Source organism: Phyllobates terribilis, unplaced genomic scaffold, assembly GCF_046119375.1.
Source record: "Phyllobates terribilis strain yellow unplaced genomic scaffold, ASM4611937v1 Scaffold_1__5_contigs__length_1240528914, whole genome shotgun sequence".
Lineage (NCBI taxonomy): Eukaryota > Metazoa > Chordata > Amphibia > Anura > Dendrobatidae > Phyllobates > Phyllobates terribilis.
The window spans coordinates 720,793,329-720,818,522 of record NW_027362761.1 but is presented as its reverse complement, the minus strand read 5'-3'; the positions used below and the strand labels follow the sequence as shown (position 1 = coordinate 720,818,522).

At 40.9% G+C, this 25,194-nt stretch overlaps 1 protein-coding gene across 13 annotated transcripts in view; it reads left to right on the top strand.

Annotated features, from left to right (window-relative positions):
- ADGRL3 (adhesion G protein-coupled receptor L3) overlaps positions 1–25,194 on the top strand; it is a 1,088,292-nt gene that overhangs the window by 433,730 nt on the left and 629,368 nt on the right. For 11 of the 13 annotated variants that reach the window (XM_073686318.1, XM_073686317.1, XM_073686315.1 and 8 more), the window contains exon 6: positions 15,761–15,775. The exons of the other annotated variants lie outside the window; for them this stretch is intronic. In XM_073686318.1, coding sequence (XP_073542419.1) covers positions 15,761–15,775 — 15 coding nt within the window. The remainder of the gene's footprint in view (positions 1–15,760; positions 15,776–25,194) is intronic. 13 annotated transcript variants of the gene reach the window in all.

Genomic DNA, 25,194 nt, shown 5'->3' with positions numbered 1-25,194 from the left:
AGCTCTTCACTGCTTGGTACAGCAGGCGCGACATAGTGACGTCATCATGCCCTCTGCGCTGAGACGTCGGACGTAGAGGGAGAATGATGGTGTAGGGTGCGTTAGCTGAGGCTTCCTCCTCCATCATTGCTTTCAACTATATTGGCATTCAGGATGTTGATTCAGTTGAAAATGAAATGCCTGGCGAGCGGTGCAGGCGTCACAGGCCAAATATGATCACCAGAGTTTGACATGTGTGCCCAAGAAGCATGGCAGGCTCTACAGAGAAAAATAGTGAGCTTATAAGCTGATGACCAGAGTTGATGGTGTTGGGCGCTCCATAGTGCTAGACTACTTTTATAATAAATGAATACATTATTTGACTCATTGCTCCCCTGCAGAACACTGATCTGATAAGGCAACTATCAGAACCTGGAACATTATTTTTTGTTGCAAAATAAAGTTGCCCTTCTGCAATCCACAGTAGTCACCTTTATTATGGTCTGTTTCAGTATAGAATAAGATTACCATTGTAATAACCTACCATCAGGGCCGGCTCCAGGTTTTTCTGGGCCCCGGGCGAAAGAGTCTCAGTGGGCCCCTTTAACACATATCACGAATCATGATGCACAGATACCGCAGAGAAATATATATATATATAATACAATGCCGAAGATTACACTTCTTACATTACATGAGCGATATCTATTGTAAATTCCACAATAGCTCAGAAACCGGCGAATCGCTCCACACAGTATACTGACCCTCTTAAAATGCTCCACACAGAATACTGGCCCCCATATAGCACTCCATATGGAATACTGGCCCCATATAACGCTCCATAGAGAATACTGGCCCCCATAAAACGCTCCGTACAGGATACTGGCCCCCATATAATGCTCCATACAGGATACCGGTCCCCATATAACGCGCCATACAGGATACTGGTCCCCATATAATGCTCCATGCTGGCTGTTCCCCCCACATAATGCCCTATGCAGGCTGTTCCCCCCTTAAAATGCCCCATGCAGGATGTCACCCCCCATATAATGCCCCATGCAGGATGTCACCCCCCCATATAATGCCCCATGCAGGATGTCACTCCCCCCCATATAATGCCCGATGCAGGATATCACTTCTCCCCCCCATATAATGCCCCATGCAGGATATCACCTCTCCCCCCCATATAATGCCCTATGCAGGATGTCCCTTTCCCCACTATATAATGCCCCATGCAGGATGTCACCCCTCATATAATTCCCCATGCAGGATGTCACTCCCCCCCATATAATTCCCCATGCAGGATGTCACTCCCCCCCATATAATGCCTCATGCAGGAATCACTTCCCCCCCCCATATAATGCCCTATGCAGGTTGTCACTTCTCCCCCCCGCCATATAATGCCCCATGCAGGATGTCACCTCTCCCCCCATATAATTCACCATGCTGGATGTCACTCCCCCCCATATAATGCCCCATGCAGGATATCACTTCTCCCAGCGTCGCCGGCGTCTTCCCGCTCTGCGCTGCCTGTGACGGCTCAGGGGAGGGCGCGGTGGAAAGACGTCACCGCACCCTCTGACCTGAGACGTCACAGGGAGCGCACAGCAGGAAGACAGTGGATCTGCAGAGGCACGGGGAGAGGTAAGTATGCGGCTGCCGGGGCCCTGAGCAAGCGGGGGAGAAGGGCGGGCACCGCTCTCTTCCGCCCATAGCTCGGCGGGGTGCCCAACTGCGAGTGGGTGTCCCGCCTGCTCAGGGCCCGGCATGTGCCCGGTTGCACCGGGTGCTGATTCCGGCTCTGCCTTCCATTGTAGGTTATAATGTTGCTGAATAATTTGTATCACGCTCCGATATGGCGCATGCATATATAGCAGGTGAAATAGTGAACATATCACCAATTTTCTAAGTAAATTTATTTGTAAAGGTGTTAATGACATGAAATTCTCACCAGATGTCGGTAACAACCCATCCAATCCACACAGGCAAAGAAATCAAACCATAGATGTTCATAAATTGTTATGTGCAATAATGAGAAATGACACAGGGAAAAAGTATTGAACACATGAAGACAGAGGTTCAAAAAGCCATGGAAAGTCATGACACCAACTGTATATGTATATATCTGTGTAAACATATTTAAGATACAGTTATTTAGTCAATATGAGCTTAAAGTGAAGACTCTCATCTTTAATTTGAGGGTATTCATATCCTAATTAGAGTAAAGGTTTAGGAATTACAGCTCTTTAATATGTACAGTGCCTACAAGTAGTATTCAACCCCCTGCAGATTTAGCTGGTTGACACATGCGAAATTAACTTGGCATTGTGACATTTGTACTGTAGATCAGCCTGGAAGTGGGAAATGCACTGCAGCAAATTTTTTTTTTTTTTAAAACGTAAAAAGTTAATTCAGAGTGTCATTTATTATTCAACCCCTCAAACCACAAGAATTCTGTTTGGTCCCCCTAAAGTATTAAGAAGTAGTTCAGGCACCAAGAATAATGAGCTTCACATGTGTGGATTAAAGATCTCTTTTGCCAGCCTTTTCTGACTATTTAAGACCCTCCCCAAACTTGTGAACAGCACTCAGACATGGTCAACATGGGAAAGACAAAGGAGCATTCCAAGGCCATCAGAGACAAGATCGTGGAGGGTCACAAGGCTGGCAAGGGGTACAAAACCCTTTCCAAGGAGTTGGGCCTACCTGTCTCCACTGCTGGGAGCATCATCCGTAAGTGAAAGGCTTATGGAACTACTGTTAGCCTTCCACGGCCAGGACAGCCTTTGAAAGTGTCCTCCCGTGCCGAGGCCAGGCTTGTCCGAAGAGTCAAGGCTAACCCAAGGACAACAAGGAAGGAGCTCCGGGAAGATCTCATGGCAGTGGGGACATTGGTTTCAGTCAATACCATAAGTAGCGTACTCCACCGCAATGGTATCCGTTCCAGACGAGCCCGTAAGGTACCTTTACTTTCAAAGCGTCATGTCAAGGCTCGTCTACAGTTTGCTCATGATCACTTGGAGGACTCTGAGACAGACTGGTTCAAGGTTCTATGGTCTGATGAGACCAAGATCGAGATCTTTGGTGCCAACCACACACGTGACGTTTGGAGACTGGATGGCACTGCATACGACCCCAAGAATACCATCCCTACAGTCAAGCATGGTGGTGGCAGCATCATGCTGTGGGGCTGTTTCTCTGCCAAGGGGCCTGGCCATCTGGTCCGCATCCATGGGAAGATGGATAGCACGGCCTACCTGGAGATTTTGGCCAAGAACCTCCGCTCCTCCATCAAGGATCTTAAGATGGGTCATAATTTCATCTTCCAACAAGACAACGACCCAAAGCACACAGCCAAGAAAACCAATGCCTGGTTCAATAGGGAAAAAGTCAAGGTGTTGGAGTGGCCTAGTCAGTCTCCTGACCTTAACCCAATTGAAAACTTGTGGAAGGAGCTCAAGAATAAAGTCCACATGAGACACCCAAAGAACCTAGATAACTTGGAGAAGATCTGCATGGAGGAGTGGGCCAAGATAACTCCACAGACCTGTGCCGGCCTGATCAGGTCTTATAAAAGACGATTATTAGCTGTAATTGCAAACAAGGGTTATTCCACAAAATATTAAACATAGGGGTTGAATAATAATTGACCCACACTTTTATGTTTAAAATTTAATAAAATTCAACTGAGCAACATAACTTTTTGGTTTGTAAGATTTATGCTTCTGTTCATAAAACCTACTCTCGTTTGCAGTTTGAAGGCTCTAACTTATTTGCATCTTATCAAACCAGCTAAATCTGCAGGGGGTTGAATACTACTTGTAGGCACTGTAGCTGCCTCTTTTCAAAGGGACCAAAAGTAATTGAAAATATATCTCAAAAGCTTTTTAATGGGTTGCATGTGCTACTCCCTCATTAATCCATCATCGGTTAAGCAGGTAAATGGTCTGGAGCTGATTCCAGGTGTGGATTTGCATTTGGAAGCTGTTGCAGTGAACAACAAGTGGGCAAAGGAGCTCTCAATGGGAGAGAAACAGACCATCATTAAGATGAAAAAAGAAGAAATCTATCACGTAGATAACAGAAATGTTAGACGTGACCATATCAACAGTTTGGTACATTCTGCAAAAAAAGAGCAGACTGGTGAGCTTGGGAATTCAAAAAGGCCTGAACGTCCATCGAAGACAACAGTGGTGGATGATCGCAGAATAATCTCCATGGTGAAGAAAAACCCCTTCACAACATTCACCCAAATGAAGAACACTCTCCAGAAAGTAGAGGTTTCAGTTTCAAAGTGTACCATAAAGAGAAGACTTCACGAGAAGAAGAAACTATGGAGAAGGCTTGGAACAACTCATGATCCAACACACACCACATCCTCTGTAACACATGGTGGAATTTGATGACATGGGCAAGCATGGCGTTCAATGGCACTGGGTCACTAGTGTTTATTGATGATGTGACTGAAGATAGAAGCAGCCGGATGAATTCTGAAATGTACAAGGCTATACTTTCTGCTCAGATTCAACCAAATGAAGCAAGATTGATTGGACGGTGCTTCACAATACAGATGAACAATGACCCAAAACATACTGTGAAAGCATACAAGGAATTTTTTTTAAGGCAAAGAAGTGGAATATTCTGCAATGGCCGAGTCAATCACTAGATCGCAACCCTATTGAGCATGCATTTCACATGCTTAAGACAAAACTTAAGGCAGAAAGACCCACAAACAAGCAACAACTGAAGTCAGCTCTAGTAATGGCCTGGCAAAGCTTCACAAAGGAGGAAACCCAGTGTTTGGTGACGTCCATGGCTTCCAGACTTCAGGCAGTCATTACAAAGGATTCTCTACAATGTATTAAAAATGATTATTTTATTTATGGTAAAGTTAATTTGTCCAATTACTTTTGAGCCTCTGAAATGAGGAGGCTTTGTAGAAAAATTGTTGCTATTCCTAAACGTTTCACAGGATATTTTTGTTCAACCCCTTTAATTAAACCTGAAAGTCTACACTTCAATTGCATCTCAGTTGTTTTATGTTAAATCAAAAATACTGGCATGCATAGCCCAAATCATGAATATTTGGTCACTGTTCAATTATTTCAAGACCTAACTGTAATTTCATATTGAGTTTATGATGTTGAGATCAGGGCTCTATGGGGATCATCACTCCCAGGACTCCTTGTTTTTCTTTGTACTGAAGATAGTTCTTAATGACATTGTCCTGCCGCAATATAAATTTTGAGCCAATCAGATGCCTACCTGAATGTATTATATGATACATAAGTATCTGCTGTATTTCTCAGCATGGTAAGTTATGAAACTTTACAAATCATTTTATTAGAGTATCTGTCTTCATTCTGTAAAAAAGTAATTTATGTAAGTGGTTTCCAAACCCCTGCATTACCCTAGTCTGTGTGTCTGCCTTCAGCTGTATTAATATCAGAACATACTCATTTGAAATACAGATGACAGGAGTGAAAGGGTGTTTAATGATTCATTCTGTACTGTAAGTGAAATTGGACATCACAATCCATGTCTAAGGCATCAGTGTCTACCTAAAGCACCAGAGAGTGTTTGTACGACAATGGACTATGAGGCCGAAGTCCAGCTTCAGATGTTCCATCAACCTCATGCCAAAGGCTATCATGGTGCAGAGCAAGAAAGCAACTGAGACTAGAATGGAGACCGTTTTTTTGTATTTGATGCAATGATAGTCGGAGAGTGATCTGAAAACCACGTGGGCAATGCCATGAAGAGGCTGAGGGAACATCACACTGGTCCTACTCCAGGGATTATGGTGTGTGGTGGCATAATGTACAGTAATCAGATCCTCTAGTCTTCATTCTAGGTACACTAACAACTCGACATATGACTTGGTGGGGGAACCATTGGTATCGTCATTTCTCCAAAGTTTCCCAGGAGTCATTTTTCAACAAGGCAAAGGATGCATTATGCTTGTGTTATTGTAAGCAGCCAGCATGGCCTAAACATGCCCAAACATGCTTCTATGGCTTGCAGCATTTCCCGTCTTGTATCTCAGTCTATTGAAATTTGGTATTTTCATAATTGTACTAACCTGAGAAGTCATTAGTTGGCAATTGCAAAGGGAGCTGCCAGCAGTGGATCTTGATTATTTGCATGCCTTAGTGCAGCTAACATGATGGAACATTCCTCATTCTGATAGAACACATACCTATTTTAGCACAACAAGGTAACAATGAAAAACAAGACCTCATAAGTAATGAGGGGCATACCACTAAACATTAGATTAGTAAAAGAAGGACCATAAGTGTTTCAAAAACCCCAGAATAATACGTGGTTAGAACACGATGTGATGACTAAAAAGGTACAATACTTTATTTGAATATTTAAAAAGACACATATAGTATAAATTTCATGTATTTAACAGACATAACATGGGCAGATGAGGCAACAAAGCGTAGGTAGAGACACAGTTAGTATCAAATTTACACTGGACCTATAATAGATCACATAGTCCAACCCATATAATCCATTGATCGCAGCAAAAGTGTGCAGGGAAAGTTATAGTAACATAGGTCATGTGCCCTGTATCAGGTCAGATGTAAACACTCATCAAAATCCTGCAACACACAGAAAATGCAAGTATCACATGGATAAGGTTAAATAAGACGTACTTAGTAGAGGTAAAAGGATAACCAACAGTGCCAGGGGAAGCCCCGACACGTGTATCCTGAGCCTTTCCATATGACTTAGGATAAAAGCCAAACCGTTAAAGGGTTGAATTCCAATAGGTGGCACTAGAGTTAAGGTCCTTCTCCTCTCTGAAAAGGCAATTTGCATATTTAATTTCCCAGAGGAGCATTATAAGGCTTATAAGCCTCCTCTCATTGGCATGCCAGGTTAGGCATGTCACTCTCCACAAGGAGAAATGTTACCCCTTGGAACCCATTGTGAATGAAAGATCAATAAAGGAGGAGAAAGAAACATATTCCTCTGATAATATATGACATAGTTGCTTCATTTCATGTGTACTGTTGATTTATAAAATATAAGTTAAAACGACGGTTACTCTTTAAATAGTATTAAAAAAATTTATTGAATTTTGGTTTTACCGTAATCGTACAGACTTGCAGAATCATGTTGAAAGGTTATTTTTTACCATAACATGAAAGCTGTGAAAATGATCTCCAATAAACAATGACAGAATTGGATTTTTTCACCATTACATCCCACTTGGATTTTATTTCCTGTTTCTCAGTACAATATATGGTAAATTGGTGTAATTCAAAAGTAGAACCTGTAACACAAAAAAAAGCAAGCCCTCATTTGACTATTTCAACAGAAAAAAGTTATGCCTTTTGGAAGAAGGCAAGGAAAAAACAAAAGAGCAAAAGCATAAAATCACCCAGGAGTGAAGGGGATAAACTACACAAAGTCCTGAGCTATGCTGTTCCTGCTTTGTGTACTGTGCACATGCGCTTGCCTCTGGGGGTACTGTACAAACAGGTAATAAGTGGAGGTATTGGGTGTCGGACCGCCACTGATCTGATACAGATGACCTATTTTAAGGGTATGCTGTTGATATCAAAGACCTGGAAAAAAGCCTTTTAAGGTAATCTGTCAGCAGGGTTTTGCTATGTACAGGTGCATCTCACAAAATTAGAATATCATCAAAAAGTTAATTTATTTCAGTTCTTCAATACAAAAAGTGAAACTCATATTATATAGAGTCATTACAAACAGAGTGATCTATTTCAAGTGTTTATTTCTGTTAATGTTGATGATTATGGCTTACAGCCAATGAAAACACAAAAGTCATTATCTCAGTAAATTAGAATAATTAACAAAAAACACCTGCAAAGACTCTGATTCCAGTGATGTGTCACTTACTAGGTTCTGTTTTGCTGTTTCAATAAAATCACTTTTATCAGCAGGAGATTATCACTAGGTGTCTTGTGCCTCTTAGTCCAACCACGCTCTCACACTGATTAGCAGTTTACTGTCAATATGCAAAGTACATAGAAAGCTGCCAATCAGTGGTGTGGGCGGGGTTTCACAGGGCTCAACATTCCAAGCTCTGCTAGATCTGCAACAGAGAAAACTGTGATTCTATCACAACTGCTGCACCCAATAAAGTAAGTGATGCATGGTTGGAATTAGTGTCTCTGTCCCTATATCATGCTGCTGTTCGATTAGATAGCAAAAACCTGCTGAAAGATTACTTATAAAGGCTGGAAAAGCCTTTTTGATATAAAGCTAACCTTTAAAATATTTATTGACTAACATTAAAGACGTTATCCACTACTAGGACAATCCCTTCTTTATCTAAATGTTTGCCGGCGTGGTTCCAGTAGTGTCGGAACTCGCGGTCCTGGGACTCTTGCGCAGTTGTTGTGACACGTGAGCCCGGTGCCCAATCAGCGCTGGCGTCACTGGCACCAGAGTATAAGCTTTTTTATTTTATTGTGGCCAAGCATGGGGGATGAGAAGAAGTTTTCCTGGTATTGGACAACTTCTTTAACTATGTATTTGAGACCTTCTAAATTCAGATATAAGGTATGTGGTTAGTACCTTATAAAACAGAACAGTGCTTTTGATGCACCCTTTTACACAGTGTGTTTTTGTAATTTTTGCATTGTAACATGTTTATGGGTCCGTACATTGGTAGAATATTAGAAGATTTAATGTTTGGGATGTATAAGCTATTATTGGTCTGTGAAAGCTGCTGCAGATATTGCTAAATTGATGATAAAGTGTTGGGGTTTAGAAGTGACAGAGAAGTCACAATCAGTTTGGCATACTGTGAACTGAAAAAAAACCTAAAATCTTAATTTCAGACTTGAACATATTTGAGTTTAATCTGAGTTTGTTCTTCATTTAAACAGTATAATCTAGAAGACTGTGAGAGGAAGGGGGCTCCCTCTTTCACTCCATTGAAACCCCTACAACACTACTGAGAGGTTAGAGGTCAAAGAATGATACCAGATACGGTGGCCTGTTAGGCTGGAGTTGTCCGGTCAGTGTATGTGTAGGTTCACACGACAGTATAAAAAAAATCAGTCAGAGTTTCATCCAGAAAAGCAGCAGCTATTAATCTTTTAGGCTATGTGCCCACGATGCAGAAATGAAGCAGAAAATTTCTGCAGCATTTCTGCATCTCCCTGGCAGAAAAAACGCATGCAGATTGTACATGCGGATTTGAAGCTTATTCACATGCGTTTCAGCATGCGGATTGACAAGCGCTTTCCAGGCGATTTTAGCATCACTTGGAAAGTCCTTGACAACTAGGTCACACTATATAAATCCATGCAACCGGCATGGATTTATATAGTGTGACCGTAAGAATGGTAAAAAAATAAAAAAATAAACCTATACTTACTCTCTGATGGCCCGGCGTGTGTTGCTGCGCTCCTTCCTGGCTGCCAGCTGATCGCGGGACACTGCACTGAAGGGCATGCGGTCACATTACTGTGATGTCACCGCAGATCCTTCAGTCCTGCCCGCAAGCACAGGGAAGGACACCGGGGGCCGTCGGAAGGTGAATATAATCTTTTTTTTTTATTTTATTCTTTTTTTTACAGGTACAATGGTACCCAGGTCTGGATGAGAGTCTCCTCTCCTCCAGAACTGGGTACCATCCGCACATTGAAACGCATATAATCCGTGAGTACAAATGTACAGACACGGATTATGTGCGTCTCAATGCAAGTCAATGGCGGCGATTACGCCGCGCTTCCGCAAAATTAATGGACATGCTGCGGATTTTTGAGCGCAGCATAAACGCTGCGGAAAAATCCGCAGCATGGGCATTGACTGTGCGGCTTGTCATTGGGGACCATGGGGGGCGGATTACCAAGCGTTTTTAAAGCGTTTACGCTGCGGAAATTCCACAGCATAAACAGGACCATTTAGGCTATGTGCCCACGTTGCGGAAATGAAGCAGAAAATTTCTGCTTCATTTCTGCATGTCCTTTCCCGGAAAAATGCATGCGGAATTCCGCAAGCGTTTATCGCGCGTTTTTCACGCGTTTTCGACATGCGAATTGCCTTGCGTTTTTTATTGCATTGCAAAGGCAATTCCGCATGCGGAAACGCAAAATTAATTAACATGCTGCAGATTTTTGTGCGCATCAAAAATGCTGCGGAAAAATCCGCAGCATGGGCATAGAACTTGCGGAAACTCATTGGGGACCATGGGGTGCGGATTACCAAGCGTTTCCGCTGCGGAAATTCCGCATCAAATACGCTTGTAAAACGCTACGTGGGCACATACCCTTACAGTTTCCTATGTTACAGGATTGCAATGTATCCATAAAAATCAGATACTGTACTGTGGATCCATATGGCATCCGATTATTATTTGCGCACCGATTAACTTGAATGGGTGAGTCTCATCCGTTTTACAGAGGAAAATAATGCATTTTTCACACACAGATTCGGTTAGTGAAAAAAATAGCTTATCTGCACTGCCCCATTGAATAACATTGATCCGAGTGCGATCCATTTTTTTCACAGACAGCACACAAACACAAACACTGAAAATATGGTGAACAAGGACTAAAACTGACTGGTCTAATGCCCTTATGGTCAGTAGGGTCCTCCCTCTCTCTCCTGTAGAGTGTAAGCTGTCATGATTAGCGGAGTCCTCTCTCTTCTGTAGAGAACAAGCTCTCATGGTCAGTAGGATCCTCCCTCTCTACTGTAGTGTGTAAGCTCTTATGATTAGCAGGGTCCTCTCTTTCTCTCTCCTGTAGCGTGTGAGCGCCAATGATCAGCGGAATCCTGTCCCTCTCTCTCCTGTACAGTGTAAGCTCTTATGGTCAGCAGGGTTCTCTCTTCTCTCTCCTGTATACTGTAAGCTCTTATGATAAGCGGGCTTCTCTCTCTCTCGTAGAGTATAAGCTCTTATTGCCAGCAGAGTCCTCTCTTTCTCTCTCCTGTAGAGTGTTAGCTCTCATGTTCAGCATGATCATCTCTTTCTCTCTCCTGTATAGTGTGAGCTCTTATGGTCATTAGGATCCTCCCTCTCTCTCCTGAATAGTGTAAACTCTTATGATAAGCTTGGTCCTCTCTCTCCTGTAGAGTGTAAGCTCTTATGATCAGCAGGGTTCTCTCTCTCTCTCTCGTAGAGTGTAAGGTCTTATTTTCAGCAGGGTCTACTCTTTCTATCTCCTTTAGAGTGTAACCTCTTATAGTCAATGGGGTCCTCTGTCTTCTGTAGAGTGTAAGCTCTTATGGTCAATGGGGTCCTCTCTCTACTGTAGAGTGTAAGCTCTTTTGAACAGCAAGGTCCTCTCTCTCCTGTAGAGTGTAAGCTATTATGATCAGCAGGGTTCTCTCTCTCTCTCTCTCGTAGAGTGTAAGCTCTTATTGCCAGCAGAGTCCTCTCTTTCTCTCTCCTGTAGAGAGAAACTCTTATGGTCATCAGGATCCTCTCTCTCTGTCCTGTTTAGTGTAAGCTCTTATGGTCAGCGGGGTCCTCTCTCTCTCCTGTAGAGTGTAAATTCTTATGGTCAGCAGGGTCCTCTCTCTGTCCTCTATAGTGTAAGCTCTTATGGTCAGCGGGGTCCTCTCTCTTTCTCTCTCTCGTGTAGAGTGTAAATTCTTATGGGCAGCAGGATCTACTCTTTCTCTCTCCTGTATGCTGTAAGCTCTTATGGTCAGCGGGTCCTCTCTCTTTCTCTCTCTTCTGTACAGTGTAAGCTATTATGGTCAGTAGAGTCTACTCTCTAAGCTCTTATAGTCAGCAGGGTTCTCTCTCTCCTGTAGAGAATAAGCTCTTATAGTCAGTAAGGTTCTCTTTCACTCTCTCCTCTTCCCATGTGTATTTTTCAAGTTTCCAAGCTTTGCAGTTCTGAGCTTTTTTGAGGAAAATTCGGTGAAATTGGCGAATTTGAATTACAAAAAATCCGCACATCTCTACTGGGCACTAAACTAACATATCTGCACAGCAACTCATCCTTATTTCTGGAAAACACCTATGGTGTCAAAAAAGTCACTGCACCAATAGATCAATTTCAAAATGGGGTCACTTTTGGGGGTTTCTGATGGTCTGTCATCTAAAGGTCAAATAGCGGTCTTTCTTACTGAGCCCTGTCCTGTGCCCAAACAGTAGTTTCAGACCACATATGGGGTATTGCAGCATTTTGGAGAAATCAAATTCTAGAATCCATTTAATTCTATTGCACCTTGTAAAAATGAAAGATTTGGGGCTAAAACAACATTTTAGTGGTAAAAATATAGTTTTGTTTTATCTTCATGGTCAAATGGTATAAAATTCAATGAAATACCTGTGGTGTCTACATGCTCATTGCACCCATATATGAATTCATATAAACGTGTAGTTTGTTAAATGTGGTCACTTTTGAGGGGCTTCTACTGTTCTGGCACTTCAGGGGCTCTACTAATGTGACATGGCATCTGCAAACCATTCCAGCAAATTCTGCACTCCAAAATAGAGCTCTTCCATTCTGAGCTTTTATTGCGGTGCTAAGAAGAAATTGTGTTATCAATTGTGGAGTCATTGTTCTCATATTACTCTTTGCTAAAATGAAATTTTGAGGCTAAAGCAACATTTTAGTGGAAAAAATAGATTTTTCATTTTCACTGCCAACTGCTATGTAATTCTGTGTTTTTCATGTGGATCCAAGATTCTACTTACATCCCTAGATGAATTACTTGAGTGGTGTACTTTCCAACATGGGGTCACTTCTGTGGGGTTCTGCTGTTTTGGCACCTTGGGGGGCTCTGCTAACGCAGCATGGCATCCACAATCATAAATCAAACCAAAATTGCTTGCCAAAAGTAAAAGAGCGCTCCTTCCCTTTTGATTCCTGCCGTATCCCTAAACAATAGTTTCATACAAATAGTTTCAATGGTATTGGTTTACTCAGGACAAATTGAACGCAAAAGTGGTGTTTATTTTCTCCTGTTAGCCTCGTGAGAATGAATAATTTGGGGCTAAACTAACTTTTTGTGAAAAAAAAATTTTTTTTTTTCATTTTTTCTTTCAACTTCACATTAATCCCTGGAAAGCATCTGCAGGGTTAACAAATGTCTTTAATGCAGTTTTGAATACATGAGGGGGTAGGTTTTTAAAACGGATCTTGTTAGAGGATTATCTGACATATAAGGCCCTCAAAGTCACTCCAAAAAGAAAGCGTTCCCTACAAAAATAGGTTTTGTAAATTTCGTTGAGAAAATGAAAAATCGATGCTAAAATTTTAATCTTTCTAACATCCAACAAAATGAAAGGACATTTGAAATATTGATGCTGATGTCAAGAAGACATGTGGGAAATGTCATTTACTAACAATTTTTGCGTGGTGTGGCCATCTGCTTTCAGAGCATAAAAATTCATATTTAAAAAAAATTGCACATTTTTCGACATTTGTTATATTTTCATAAATTAATGCAAATCACAGTGACTTAAATTTACTGCACACATGAAGTTGTCACGAAAAATACAATCTCAGAATCACTTGGGAATTTTGAAGCGTTCCATAGTTATTATCCTATAAAGTGACACTGGTCATTTGGCTTGATCAGGAAAATGAAAACAGGCTTCAGTGGGAAGGGGTTAATGTATTGGTTATCTCTCATGAGTCTAATGCCCCCCGTCTCACATAGCGAGATCGCTAGCGAGCTCGCTGCTGTGTCACGGTTTTGGTGACGCAACAGCGACCTCACCAGCGATGTCGCTATGTGTAACACTTTGCAGCGATCAGGCCCCTGCTGTGAGGTCGCTGATCGCTGCAAAGTGTCCTGGACCATTTTTTGGTCGTTGCCCTCCCGCTGGTCAGCACACATCGCTGTGTGTGACCAGCGGGAGCAGCGATCAGGCTGGTAACCATGATAAACATCGGGTTACTAGGGGCACACGCGCACCTAGTAACCCGCTGTTTATCATGGTTACGAGCCTGCTAAAGTGAGCGGTAACCTCCCGCTCACCGTAGCAGAGTGGTAACCATGATAAACAACGGGTTACTAGGTGCATGTGTGCCCCTAGTAACCCGATGTTTACCATGGTTACCAGCCTGCTCCTGCTTCAGCAGGCTGGCAACCAGGAGCAGGACATCGTGGAAAGATTCATTCCACGATGTCGCTGCTCCCCTGATCGTTGGTGAGCCTGCCTGTTTGACAGCTCACCAGCGACCACATAGCGACGCAGCAACGAGCCCTGACAGGTCGTATCGTTGTCGGGATCGTTGCAGCGTCGCTAAGTGTGACGGGGCCTCAAGGGACCTTTTGACCCCCCTAGGCTCCAGTCCCTGTCTGATACAGCAACTCATGCACTGATGAAGATCCTAATTACTACGTACAATTATGTTTTATGGTATAATTTTGATACATCTATTTTGTTCTGGAAAACGTATCAAAAAATCATGAACCACTAATATTTTTTATGAAAACAATGAAAAAATCATAATGATATGAATGCAGTATATAAAAACATGGATGCATCAAATTTTGTATACAGTCCTTTTTTATGGACTGTACAGGAATTTCTTGACAGTTGGCAACCCTTCTCTCGAACAGATGTTGGTCAATAAGACCGTTCTTTCAATGAAATAATGACTGTAAGAATTAGTAGTTTTAAAGAATTTTTATTAAAAGTGAATTCGAAAGGTATTTCGAAACAGGTAACAGATTGGATAGTCATGACAGTAGCAGCTTTGTGGATGGGATTGTTGATGTCTCCATATCCTCAGCCTTTTAATCTATGGTCTGGATCTTCACCAATCCATAGAGAAATCTGGTGTAAATCTACAGCATTCCCCGTAGAATTTCCACTTCAGGAATTCCGCAGCCAAAATGTCCCATGGGGGTATACCCTGAAGTTTCTATGTTCATTCATTTAAAAGGATTAAGATATTAATGACCTATATTAAGAATCGGTCTTTAATACCAGGTCAGTTGAGGTCTGATGCCCAGGATCCAGCACCCGCATTAATCATCTGAATTCAGCTTCCGTGCCAGCCGGATGTAGACAATGAATGGAGGTGGAACATCATGGCTCCTTTCACTATATAGTCGTTTTTGCCAATTAAATAGGAGCTAAGCTACAGATTTCAGCAAAGACTACAGTGACGGATCTGTTCTGCTCCACCACTGTTCACTGTTTACATCCTGCTAATCCCGGAGCTGAAAACAGCTGATTGATGGGGGTGCAGGTGTTAGACACCCATTGATTTGATATAAATGGTATAGTTCCTAAGGTAAGTTATCAAAATCATGTAGACCAAACAACCCCTTTAAGTGCATTAAAGGGATTGTCTGGTGAAAACAAGATATCATCTATCCAAAGGTTAGGTGATAACTTATTGATCGGTGACTTATCACTCCTATCGGCACTAGAGTGGGGCGCCAGTGCACATGCCCAACCTCTGATCCATACATTCTCTACGAGGCTGCTGGAAAAAGCGGAGCATAGTCTTGGCAGCCTCATAGGGAATGAATGGAGTGGCTTTCAAGTAGGCATGCTCTATAACGGGGATAAAAATTCCCCATCAATAAGTTATCATCTGTCCTGGGTAAAGGTGATAACTTGTTTTCAGCAGACAACCCCGTTAACTATATTCAGATCTAGTCCTCAAGAAATGCTTTCTTATTTGTTTTGCACAATTACATTATATGGTATTATTTTAAAGTTTTATTATTTATTATTTTAATAAATTTGCATTTTTATATTTTGTTTTACATGTTTTCATAATTTTATATCACGATTTGAAAAAGGTTGTTGGAAACATAATAACTTGTCTTTTTTTCCTTTTTTTTGCATCTTCTACTGTAGAAGTGGAACAAAGAGGTAATTTAATCTATATAATTGTGTAATATCAATATCAATGTTTCATATATGAATCTGTGAAGCTTTAAAGCTATGTGCACACATGCAGTGTTTGCAACTGAAAAAATCTGCTGCAAATAGTGATGTGTTGGCAGTAAAAATGAGTGTTTATGGCGCGTTTTTGACGGGTTTTTCCCATTCATTAAAGTAGGGGAAAAACACTGCAAAACTGCTCAAATAATTGACATTGTGCAGATATGAAACAAAAAAAAAGAAGCAATGTGTGCATGAGACTTCAGGAATCCAGTAATTCCTTCAGTTTTGTAACAAATCTGCGCAGAAAAAGCGTAACAGAAACGCAGCAAATACTTTGTGTGCACATATCCCAAGGCTGTGTTACCATGATGGGCATTTGGAGAGTTTTTCATGTTGTAGATTTTCTGTACCTATTAAATTCGGTTTTATCGTGTTTTTTTACTGCATTTTTTTACATGCATTTTTGACGCAGCGCTTTTTGTCTCTTGTTGCTATGTCATGTTTTAAATAAAGTTGTTTTGTTTTTGATACTTTCTGGTATTTGTCTTTGACAAAACCTTATTGATACAGTCCTGTGTGGAGTACATGGGTTTTTAGTACGTTTCCTCATCGGAAACAACCAATGTTAGTGTTTTACTTGCAGATTTTCCACATCTATTTTATGGGGGAAATCTGCACATAAAACTCAGTGTACCTGCAAGAGAAATTGACATGTTGTGGATATGAAACACGCACCGCAGGCCAGTTTACGCTGGGCAAAAAAGAAGCACCGTGGGCATGAGATTTCTATAAAGCTACATTCCCACGATGAGTTTTTGATGTTGCAGATTTTTTTCAAAAATACGCAGCTTAAAAAACTCATCAAAAACTCATTATGGGAACATAAGCTAAGGCCACGTTCACACGTTGAGTATTTGGTGAGTTTTTTACCTCCGTATTTGTAAGCCATAACCAGGAGTGGGTGATAAATGTAGAATTGGTGACTTGTTTCTATTATACTTTACCTCTGATTGTTCCTCACCTGGTTCTGGCTTACAAATACTGAGGAAAAAAACTCACCAAATACTGAATGTGTGCAGAAGGCCTAAAACGCTGTGTTTTTAGTGCAGTGAAATTGCATACCGTCAAAAACTCACCAAAAACTAGACTGTTAAAATATGTATAGATCAGTATTTGCATTCACTTTTTCTATGGGCCTAAAAGCAGATTAGCCCGAGTTGTAGTTCTGAATGGCACCATTTACTTTACCATATAAGATACGAGAGATGGGAAAAAATTCGAGTGAGGTGAAAAAAAAACCAATTCTGTTATCTTTTTTGAGTTATGATTTTATGGCAATCAGTGTGCAATAAAAAATGACCTGGCAACACGATTCTGCCAAACTTGTATAGTTTTTTTGTTTTTTTTTAAAAGAAGCTTGTTAGTGTCTCCATTTTCAGAGGTTCATAACTTTTCTAATTTTGCATCAATTGAGCTGCATTGCGGCTTGTTTTTGTGTGATGAGCTAAAGTTTTCATTGGTATAAATTTGAGGTACATACAGTGTTTTGATCTTAATTACATATTTTAGAAGGAGGTGCGGCCTCCGAAAAACAGCAATTCTGGCATTTCGATTCTGTTTTCCTGTATGATTTTTCAATAAAGATTTAATTTTGTTATTTTTGACATCATCACACTTTTTAGGGTGTGAATAACAATTTTTGTTCTAGTGGAAAAATGGTGATGATTCAAACTTATGCTTTATTTCTTATTAATTTTTGAAAACTTTAATCTTACACTTTACTTTCTTTTGTCTCCCAAAGGGACCTGAACCTACTATGTATTGCAATACTTCAGTATTATAGTATATAGTAAAATTAACAATTTCCTATGATACTGCAATATTTCAGTATTGTAGCATATAATGAAATGAATGATACTCTATAAAGTCCAGCCAAGAGGGACAAACATGATGGCAGCGGGGTGCCTTCAGTAGGCCCCAGGCTGCCATGGTAACCCATTAGCATCCCATTATCACATTGTGGTGGTGGCAGATGTGCATCTGAATGGGCACTCCACTGGGATTGCGATACTTAAATGCCGCTGTTTGAGTTTTACAGTGCCATTAAAGGGGTTACAGATCAACAGGGTGTTTCTTCTGAGTCTTCTGTGGGGTTGTGCACATTCACCCCTCCCTCCCAGACAGCTGCCGAAACAGTCAGTTGGTCTGCTATCAGAGATTTCACATGCTGCAACAAATGTGAATATCTATACAATGCAGTGATGCAGCGCCAAAAGGAAAAGATAGGCAGAATCAGGGGAGCTCAGGGATTTTAACTTAATTCTTATGAGCAAGTGATAGGTCCTCTTTATTTGTAAAAAATAGTTAAAAATAAGTAAAGATATAAATCGTCACTAAGAAACAAGCATACAAATAAATAAAAAAATAATAAATAAATGTTTAAAAATTAAAAATAGAAAAAATATATATACATACAGTGGGGAAAAAGTATTTAGTCAGCCACCAATTGCACAAGTTCTCCCACTTAAAAAGATGAGAGAGGCCTGTAATTGACATCATAGGTAGACCTCAACTATGAGAGACAAAATGAGAAAACAAATCCTGAAAATCACATTGTCTGATCTGGAAAGAATTTTTTTTCAAATTTTGGTGGAAAAAAGTATTTGGTCAATTACAAAACTTCATCTCAATACTTTGTTATATATCCTTCGTTGGCAATGACAGAGGTCAAACGTTTTCTGTAAGTCTTCACAAGGTTGGCCCATTCCTCCATGCAGATGGGCAAGAACTTGGGAGAACTTGCACAATTGGTGGCTGACTAACTCTTTTTTTCCCCACTCTACATACAGTGCCTACAAGTAGTATTCAACCCCCTGCAGATTTAGCTGGTTTGATAAGATGCAAATAAGTTAGAGCCTTCAAACTGCAAACGAGAGTAGGTTTTATGAACAGAAGCATAAATCTTACAAACCAAAAAGTTATGTTGCTCAGTTGAATTTTATTAAATTTTAAACATAAAAGTGTGGGTCAATTATTATACAACCCCTGTGTTTAATATTTTATGGAATAACCCTTGTTTGCAATTACAGCTAATAATCGTCTTTTATAAGACCTGATCAGGCCGGCACAGGTCTGTGGAGTTATCTTGGCCCACTCCTCCATGCAGATCTTCTCCAAGTTATCTAGGTTCTTTGGGTGTCTCATGTGGACTTTATTCTTGAGCTCCTTCCACAAGTTTTCAATTGGGTTAAGGTCAGGAGACTGACTAGGCCACTCCAACACCTTGACTTTTTCCCTCTTGAACCATGCCTTGGTTTTCTTGGCTGTGTGCTTTGGGTCGTTGTCTTGTTGGAAGATGAAATTACGACCCATCTTAAGATCCTTGATGGAGGAGCGCAGGTTCTTGGCCAAAATCTCCAGGTAGGCCGTGCTATCCATCTTCCCATGGATGCGGACCAGATGGCCAGGCCCCTTGGCTGAGAAACAGCCCCACAGCATGATGCTGCCACCACCATGCTTGACTGTAGGGATGGTATTCTTGGGGTCGTATGCAGTGCCATCCAGTCTCCAAACGTCACGTGTGTGGTTGGCACCAAAGATCTCGATCTTGGTCTCATCAGACCATAGAACCTTGAACCAGTCTGTCTCAGAGTCCTCCAAGTGATCATGAGCAAACTGTAGACGAGCCTTGACATGACGCTTTGAAAGTAAAGGTACCTTACGGGCTCGTCTGGAACGGAGACCATTGCGGTGGAGTACGTTACTTATGGTATTGACTGAAACCAATGTCCCCACTGCCATGAGATCTTCCCGGAGCTCCTTCCTTGTTGTCCTTGGGTTAGCCTTGACTCTTCGGACAAGCCTGGCCCCGGCACGGGAGGACACTTTCAAAGGCTGTCCAGGCCGTGGAAGGCTAACAGTAGTTCCATAAGCCTTCCACTTACGGATGATGCTCCCAACAGTGGAGACAGGTAGGCCCAACTCCTTGGAAAGGGTTTTGTACCCCTTGCCAGCCTTGTGACCCTCCACGATCTTGTCTCTGATGGCCTTGGAATGCTCCTTTGTCTTTCCCATGTTGACCATGTCTGAGTGCTGTTCACAAGTTTGGGGGGGGTCTTAAATAGTCAGAAAAGGCTGGCAAAAGAGATCTTTAATCCACACATGTGAAGCTCATTATTCTTGGTGCCTGAACTACTTCTTAATACTTTAGGGGGACCAAACAGAATTCTTGTGGTTTGAGGGGTTGAATAATAAATGACACTCTGAATTAACTTTTAACGTTTTAAAAAAAAAAACAAAAACAAAAAAAAAACAAAAGTTGCTGCAGTGCATTTCCCACTTCCAGGCTGATCTACAGTACAAATGTCACAATGCCAAGTTAATTCCGCATGTGTCAACCAGCTAAATATGCAGGGGGTTGAATACTACTTGTAGGCACTGTATATATATACTGCTCAAAAAAATAGAGGGAACACTCAAATAACACATCCTAGATTTAAATGAATGAAATATTCTCATTGAATACTTTGTTCTGTACAAAGTTGAATGTGCTGACAACAAAATCACACAAAAATCATCAATGGAAATCAAATTTATTAACCAATGGAGGCCTGGATTTGGAGTCACCCCCAAAATTAAAGTGGAAAAACACACTACAGGCTGATCCAACTTTGATGTAATGTCCTTAAAACAAGTCAAAATGAGGCTCAGTATTGTGTGTGGCCTCCACGTGCCTGTATGACCTCCCTACAACGCCTGGGCATGCTCCTGATGAGGTTGCGGATGGTCTCCTGTGGGATCTCCTCCCAGACCTGGACTAAAGCATCCGCCAACTCCTGGACAGTCTGTGGTGCAACGTGATGTTGGTGGATGGAGAGAGACATGATGTCCCAGCATTAAATCACCAATTCATGCTTGCACACAAATTTTGAAGGAGCTCAGCAGGGAAGTTGTTCCAAAGTAACTAGAGATCTCCTGTGGATGTTGACTTGTACAAATCCTTCTGTCTCTTAATCCCACACAGAATCGATGATGTTGATAGTGTGGTTCTGCAGGGGCCATATCATTTCCAGGACTCTTTGTTTCTTTTCAGCTAATGATAGTTTTTGATGACAGTGGCTATATGTTTGAGGTTGTTGTCCCGACGTAGAATAAATTTGGAGCCAATCAAATGTTTCACTGATGGTATTGCATGATGGCTAAATATATAAATGTAATGTATAAAATATAAATGTATTTCTCAGAGGACATCATTAATCTTGACCAAATTTCCAACATTTACTGAAGTACAGCCCCAAACTTGCAAGAAACCTCCATTGTGCTTCACTGTTGCCTGCAGACACTCACTATTGTACTACTCTCTAGCCCTGCTGCCATTTTTCTGCACCCTTATGTTTTCATGCATAGTTGAGTGGCTAGGTCTTGTTTCCATGTCAAAGGTATTGTTTCTAGCAGCAATTCCTTCATAAGAACAATTTCTGGCCAGACTTCTCCGAACAGTAGACAAGCATAGCTGGTTCCCAGTCAGTTCTGAGCTGATGGCACTGCTGGACATCTTCTGATTTCAAAGGGGAAAAAGCATGATGTGTCTTTCGTCTGCTGCACTAAGTTTCCTTGGCAGACCCCTGCTTCTACGGTCCTCAACATTGCCCATTTCTTGGTTTCCTTGATGTACAGAAATATAGGCAGATACAGTACTTATCCATTATGCAATACCATCAGGGAGGCGTCTGATTGGCTCCAAATTTAGTCAGCAGCAGAATGACCCCAAACATACAGCCAGTGTCATCAAGAACTATCTTCAGCAAAAAGAACAAATATTTCTGGATGTCATGATATGTCCCCCAAAGAGCCATAATCTCAGCATCATTGAGTCAGTCAGGGATTTTATGCAGAGACAGAAGGATTTGTGCAAGCCTACATCCACTGAAGATGTTTGGAACAACTTCCTCACCTAGTTCCTTCAAAATATTGATTCTGTTTAGATTTTAGACACGTTATTGATATGCAAATGATAAAAATGGAAACATTGTTTTCAAAATATCTCGATTTATTCAATTAAGTATGAGTGCAACACCTAGAAATACACACGCTTACATGCTTTGGCATGCTATCAATGAGGTTATTAATGGTTATCTGAAGAATGTTCTGTCACGCTGAATGCACTTGGCCATGCAAAACATCAAGATCTGCTGCTGGCAGCTTCCTTTGCAATTTTCAAACAATGCCATCCCAAATATGCTTGATAGGAGACAAGTCTGGAAATACTACATTACATGGTAGCGTGTTTAGGTCACTCAGGCTGCTCATAGTAGCATGACCAACATTTGGCTTGGTGTATTGAAAATTGTCTCCTGGAACACTTTGGAGAAATGGTCGTACCACTGGCTCCACGACGAAATCAATGTAAATACAATGCCAAGCTGTTAGCGAACCTTGAGTGAAGACTAGAGGGATTCGGCTACCGTACATTATGCCACCTCGCTCCATAACCATGGGTTGTGGGACCAGTGTGAAAATCCATTGTGAAGGCGTTTTTATAGTGTTACCCATGTGATTTCCAGACCAATCTCCGACTATCATTCCATTCAAGACAAAAGCAGGACTCATCACTGAAGAGAATAGACCTTCATTCCAGCCTCCATTGCCATTTTGCTCTGCACCATGATAGTCTTTGAGTGCAGTGGCGTGCGATCAATGGAACTCCTGTCTTGTCATCCATTATTATGCAAACACCTTCTGAGGGTTTGTGTAGACACTGTTTGATGGCTTAGGCTTGGTATGTGACATCCAATTTTACTTGCAGTACGAAATGGATCACTACACGCCATTCTTTTAATCTGAAGATCTGTCCATGCAGAGTTTCTCCTCAGTGCACCTTTCCTGTTATTACAGTTTGTCATTGTTCTCCAAATTACTGGGACACGCAACGTTAAACAGTGCTGACATCTTGACCTACGTGTGTAGCAATCTGTTGGAGTGATAAACCAATTTCTCTCAGTTCAAGGATTCTGTTTCTCTCTGTTTGCAAGAAGTGGTGATAACTGGCACATCAACGAGCAGAAGGCAGTGCACAATTATCTTACAAGATTTAAACTGATTTTTAAGGTTTCACGTGGCTAATAAAAAATGCTTTCAATCTGAATTTTATGAGTATCCCACATGCCTAAAATTGGAGTTAGGTGGTTGATATTTGCAGACCCCAGCTACTTAATCGATTTGGTTAACCTTATGTCTTGTCCCAAGTTTAAATGCTGAAGAGTGCATATATATATATATATATATATATATATATATATATATATATATAGTGCTCAGCATAAATGAATACATGAGATTTGGATCAATATCTCACTGAACACAAGAACAATTTTCAAAATTTTGACAAAACTAACTTTCATAAAACAATAGGATTAATAATATAACTTTCAGTACAGAATCTTCAGTTCTACTGAAGTTAGTTGATGCAAAAATTAATATACCCCACATCAAATATGACCTACATGATTTTAAAGACAGCATCAAGTCTTCTAGACATGGAATGAACAAGATGTTGACATATTACAACAGCTATTTTTCATTCTTAAAGAATGACCTCTTTTAGAGCCTGGATGCTGGATGGAGAGTGATGCTCACCTTGTCTCTTCATAACTCCCCATAGGTGTTCAGTTGGGTTCAGATCAGGAGACATGCTTAACCACTAAATCACATTCACCCTGTTATTCTTCAGAAATGCAACAGATGTGTGTTTTGGATCATTGTCATGTTGGAAAAGTACACGTCTACCAAGCGCATGGAGTGATGGTAGCATCTTCTTCTTCAATATAGAGCTGCACATCTGTGAATTCATGATAACATCACGCTCCCTGACACCAGCAGCACTCATGCAGCCCAGTATAAAGGAACTTTTACCACCAAGTTTCACTGTAAGCACTATGCATTTTTCTAAATTAATTTTTCTAAACTGATGAAACAATAATCCAGATCTGATACAGATTATATACTGTAAATACACATTTGTTATTCTCCGTCAATTCTATATTTTTTAGTTTCATTAAATACCTAAATAGCAGTATGACTACCTTCTAATACTGTAAAAACATAACCTAAAAACATGTCAGAATTGTATTTTTTCAGCATTTAATCCTACTTTACATTTTTTTCCCATTTTTCAGTACAGTGGACCCAATTCATTAAATCTTTTATTCCAGAGTTTTGGCATAAAAAGCTTTGAAAAGTGACTACATTTTGGCGCAACATGAGGTTGTGCTACAATTTTGCAACTTCTGGCGGTCTTAAGCCATATTTGCCTAACCCGTCAAAACAGATGGAGCCTGGGGCGGGATGGGGGCGTGACAATTCCCGCTTGTAAAATACATAACAAGTTGTTGCTTTCGTTGTTCCATAAAAGTTACTCCAATCCCCGACTAGAGAAAGGTTTGTGGCGTGTCATACATGGAGGGCAACATCACTTTTCAGACTCATCGGATTAATTGAGAGGCATGTGCATCATAATGAATCAGGAGCATCTGACTCCAGCAAGCCTTCTCATCAAGACCAGCATGAAAAATGCCAGTCTTGATGAATCAGGGCCCTTGTATGGAAAAATGGATTGTCCCTTATCCCTTTTAAAACAACCCCTATACTGCTATGTCAATGGAAAATAAAATAATTGTAGCTTTTGGAAGAAGGAGAGGGAAAAATGCAAACCATAAATACGAAAATTGAATGTGGATGGGCTATCCAAGCTTGGGACCAAAGTCTGCAGGAAATCTGTGACTGCAGACTGCTGAATTGTGACAGTGTGCAGAGTTGCCATTAGAATCATAGAATGTTAGAGTTGGAAGGGACCTCTCGGGTTATCATGTCCAACCACGTGCTTAATGCAGGATTCACAAAACCATCTCAGTCAGATTTCTGTCCAGCCTATGTTTGAAGACTTCCATTGAAGTAAAACTCACCACCTCTCATGGCTGTCTGTTCCACTCATTGATCACTCTCACTGTCAATTTTTTTTTTTCTAATATCTAATCTGTATCTTCTCCCTTTCAGTTTCATCCCATTGCTTCTCATGTTTCCATGTGTTAATGAGAATAAGATTGTGAGCCCTTGCAGGCAGGGTCCTCTCTCCTCCTGTACCAGTTGCCGACTCGTTTTTGTTCAAATTATTGTACTTGTTGTTTGCTATGTATACCCCTTTTAAACATGTAAAGAACCATGGAAATAATGGCGCTATAATAATAATTAATAATAAATAATAATAAATAATAATAATAAGGATGATCTCTCTACACTGTGATATCCCTTCAGATATTTGTAGACAGCTATTAAGTGTCCTCTTAGCTTTCTTTTTTTGAAAGCTAAAATTCCCAGATCCTTTAACCGTTCCTTGTAGGACATAGTTT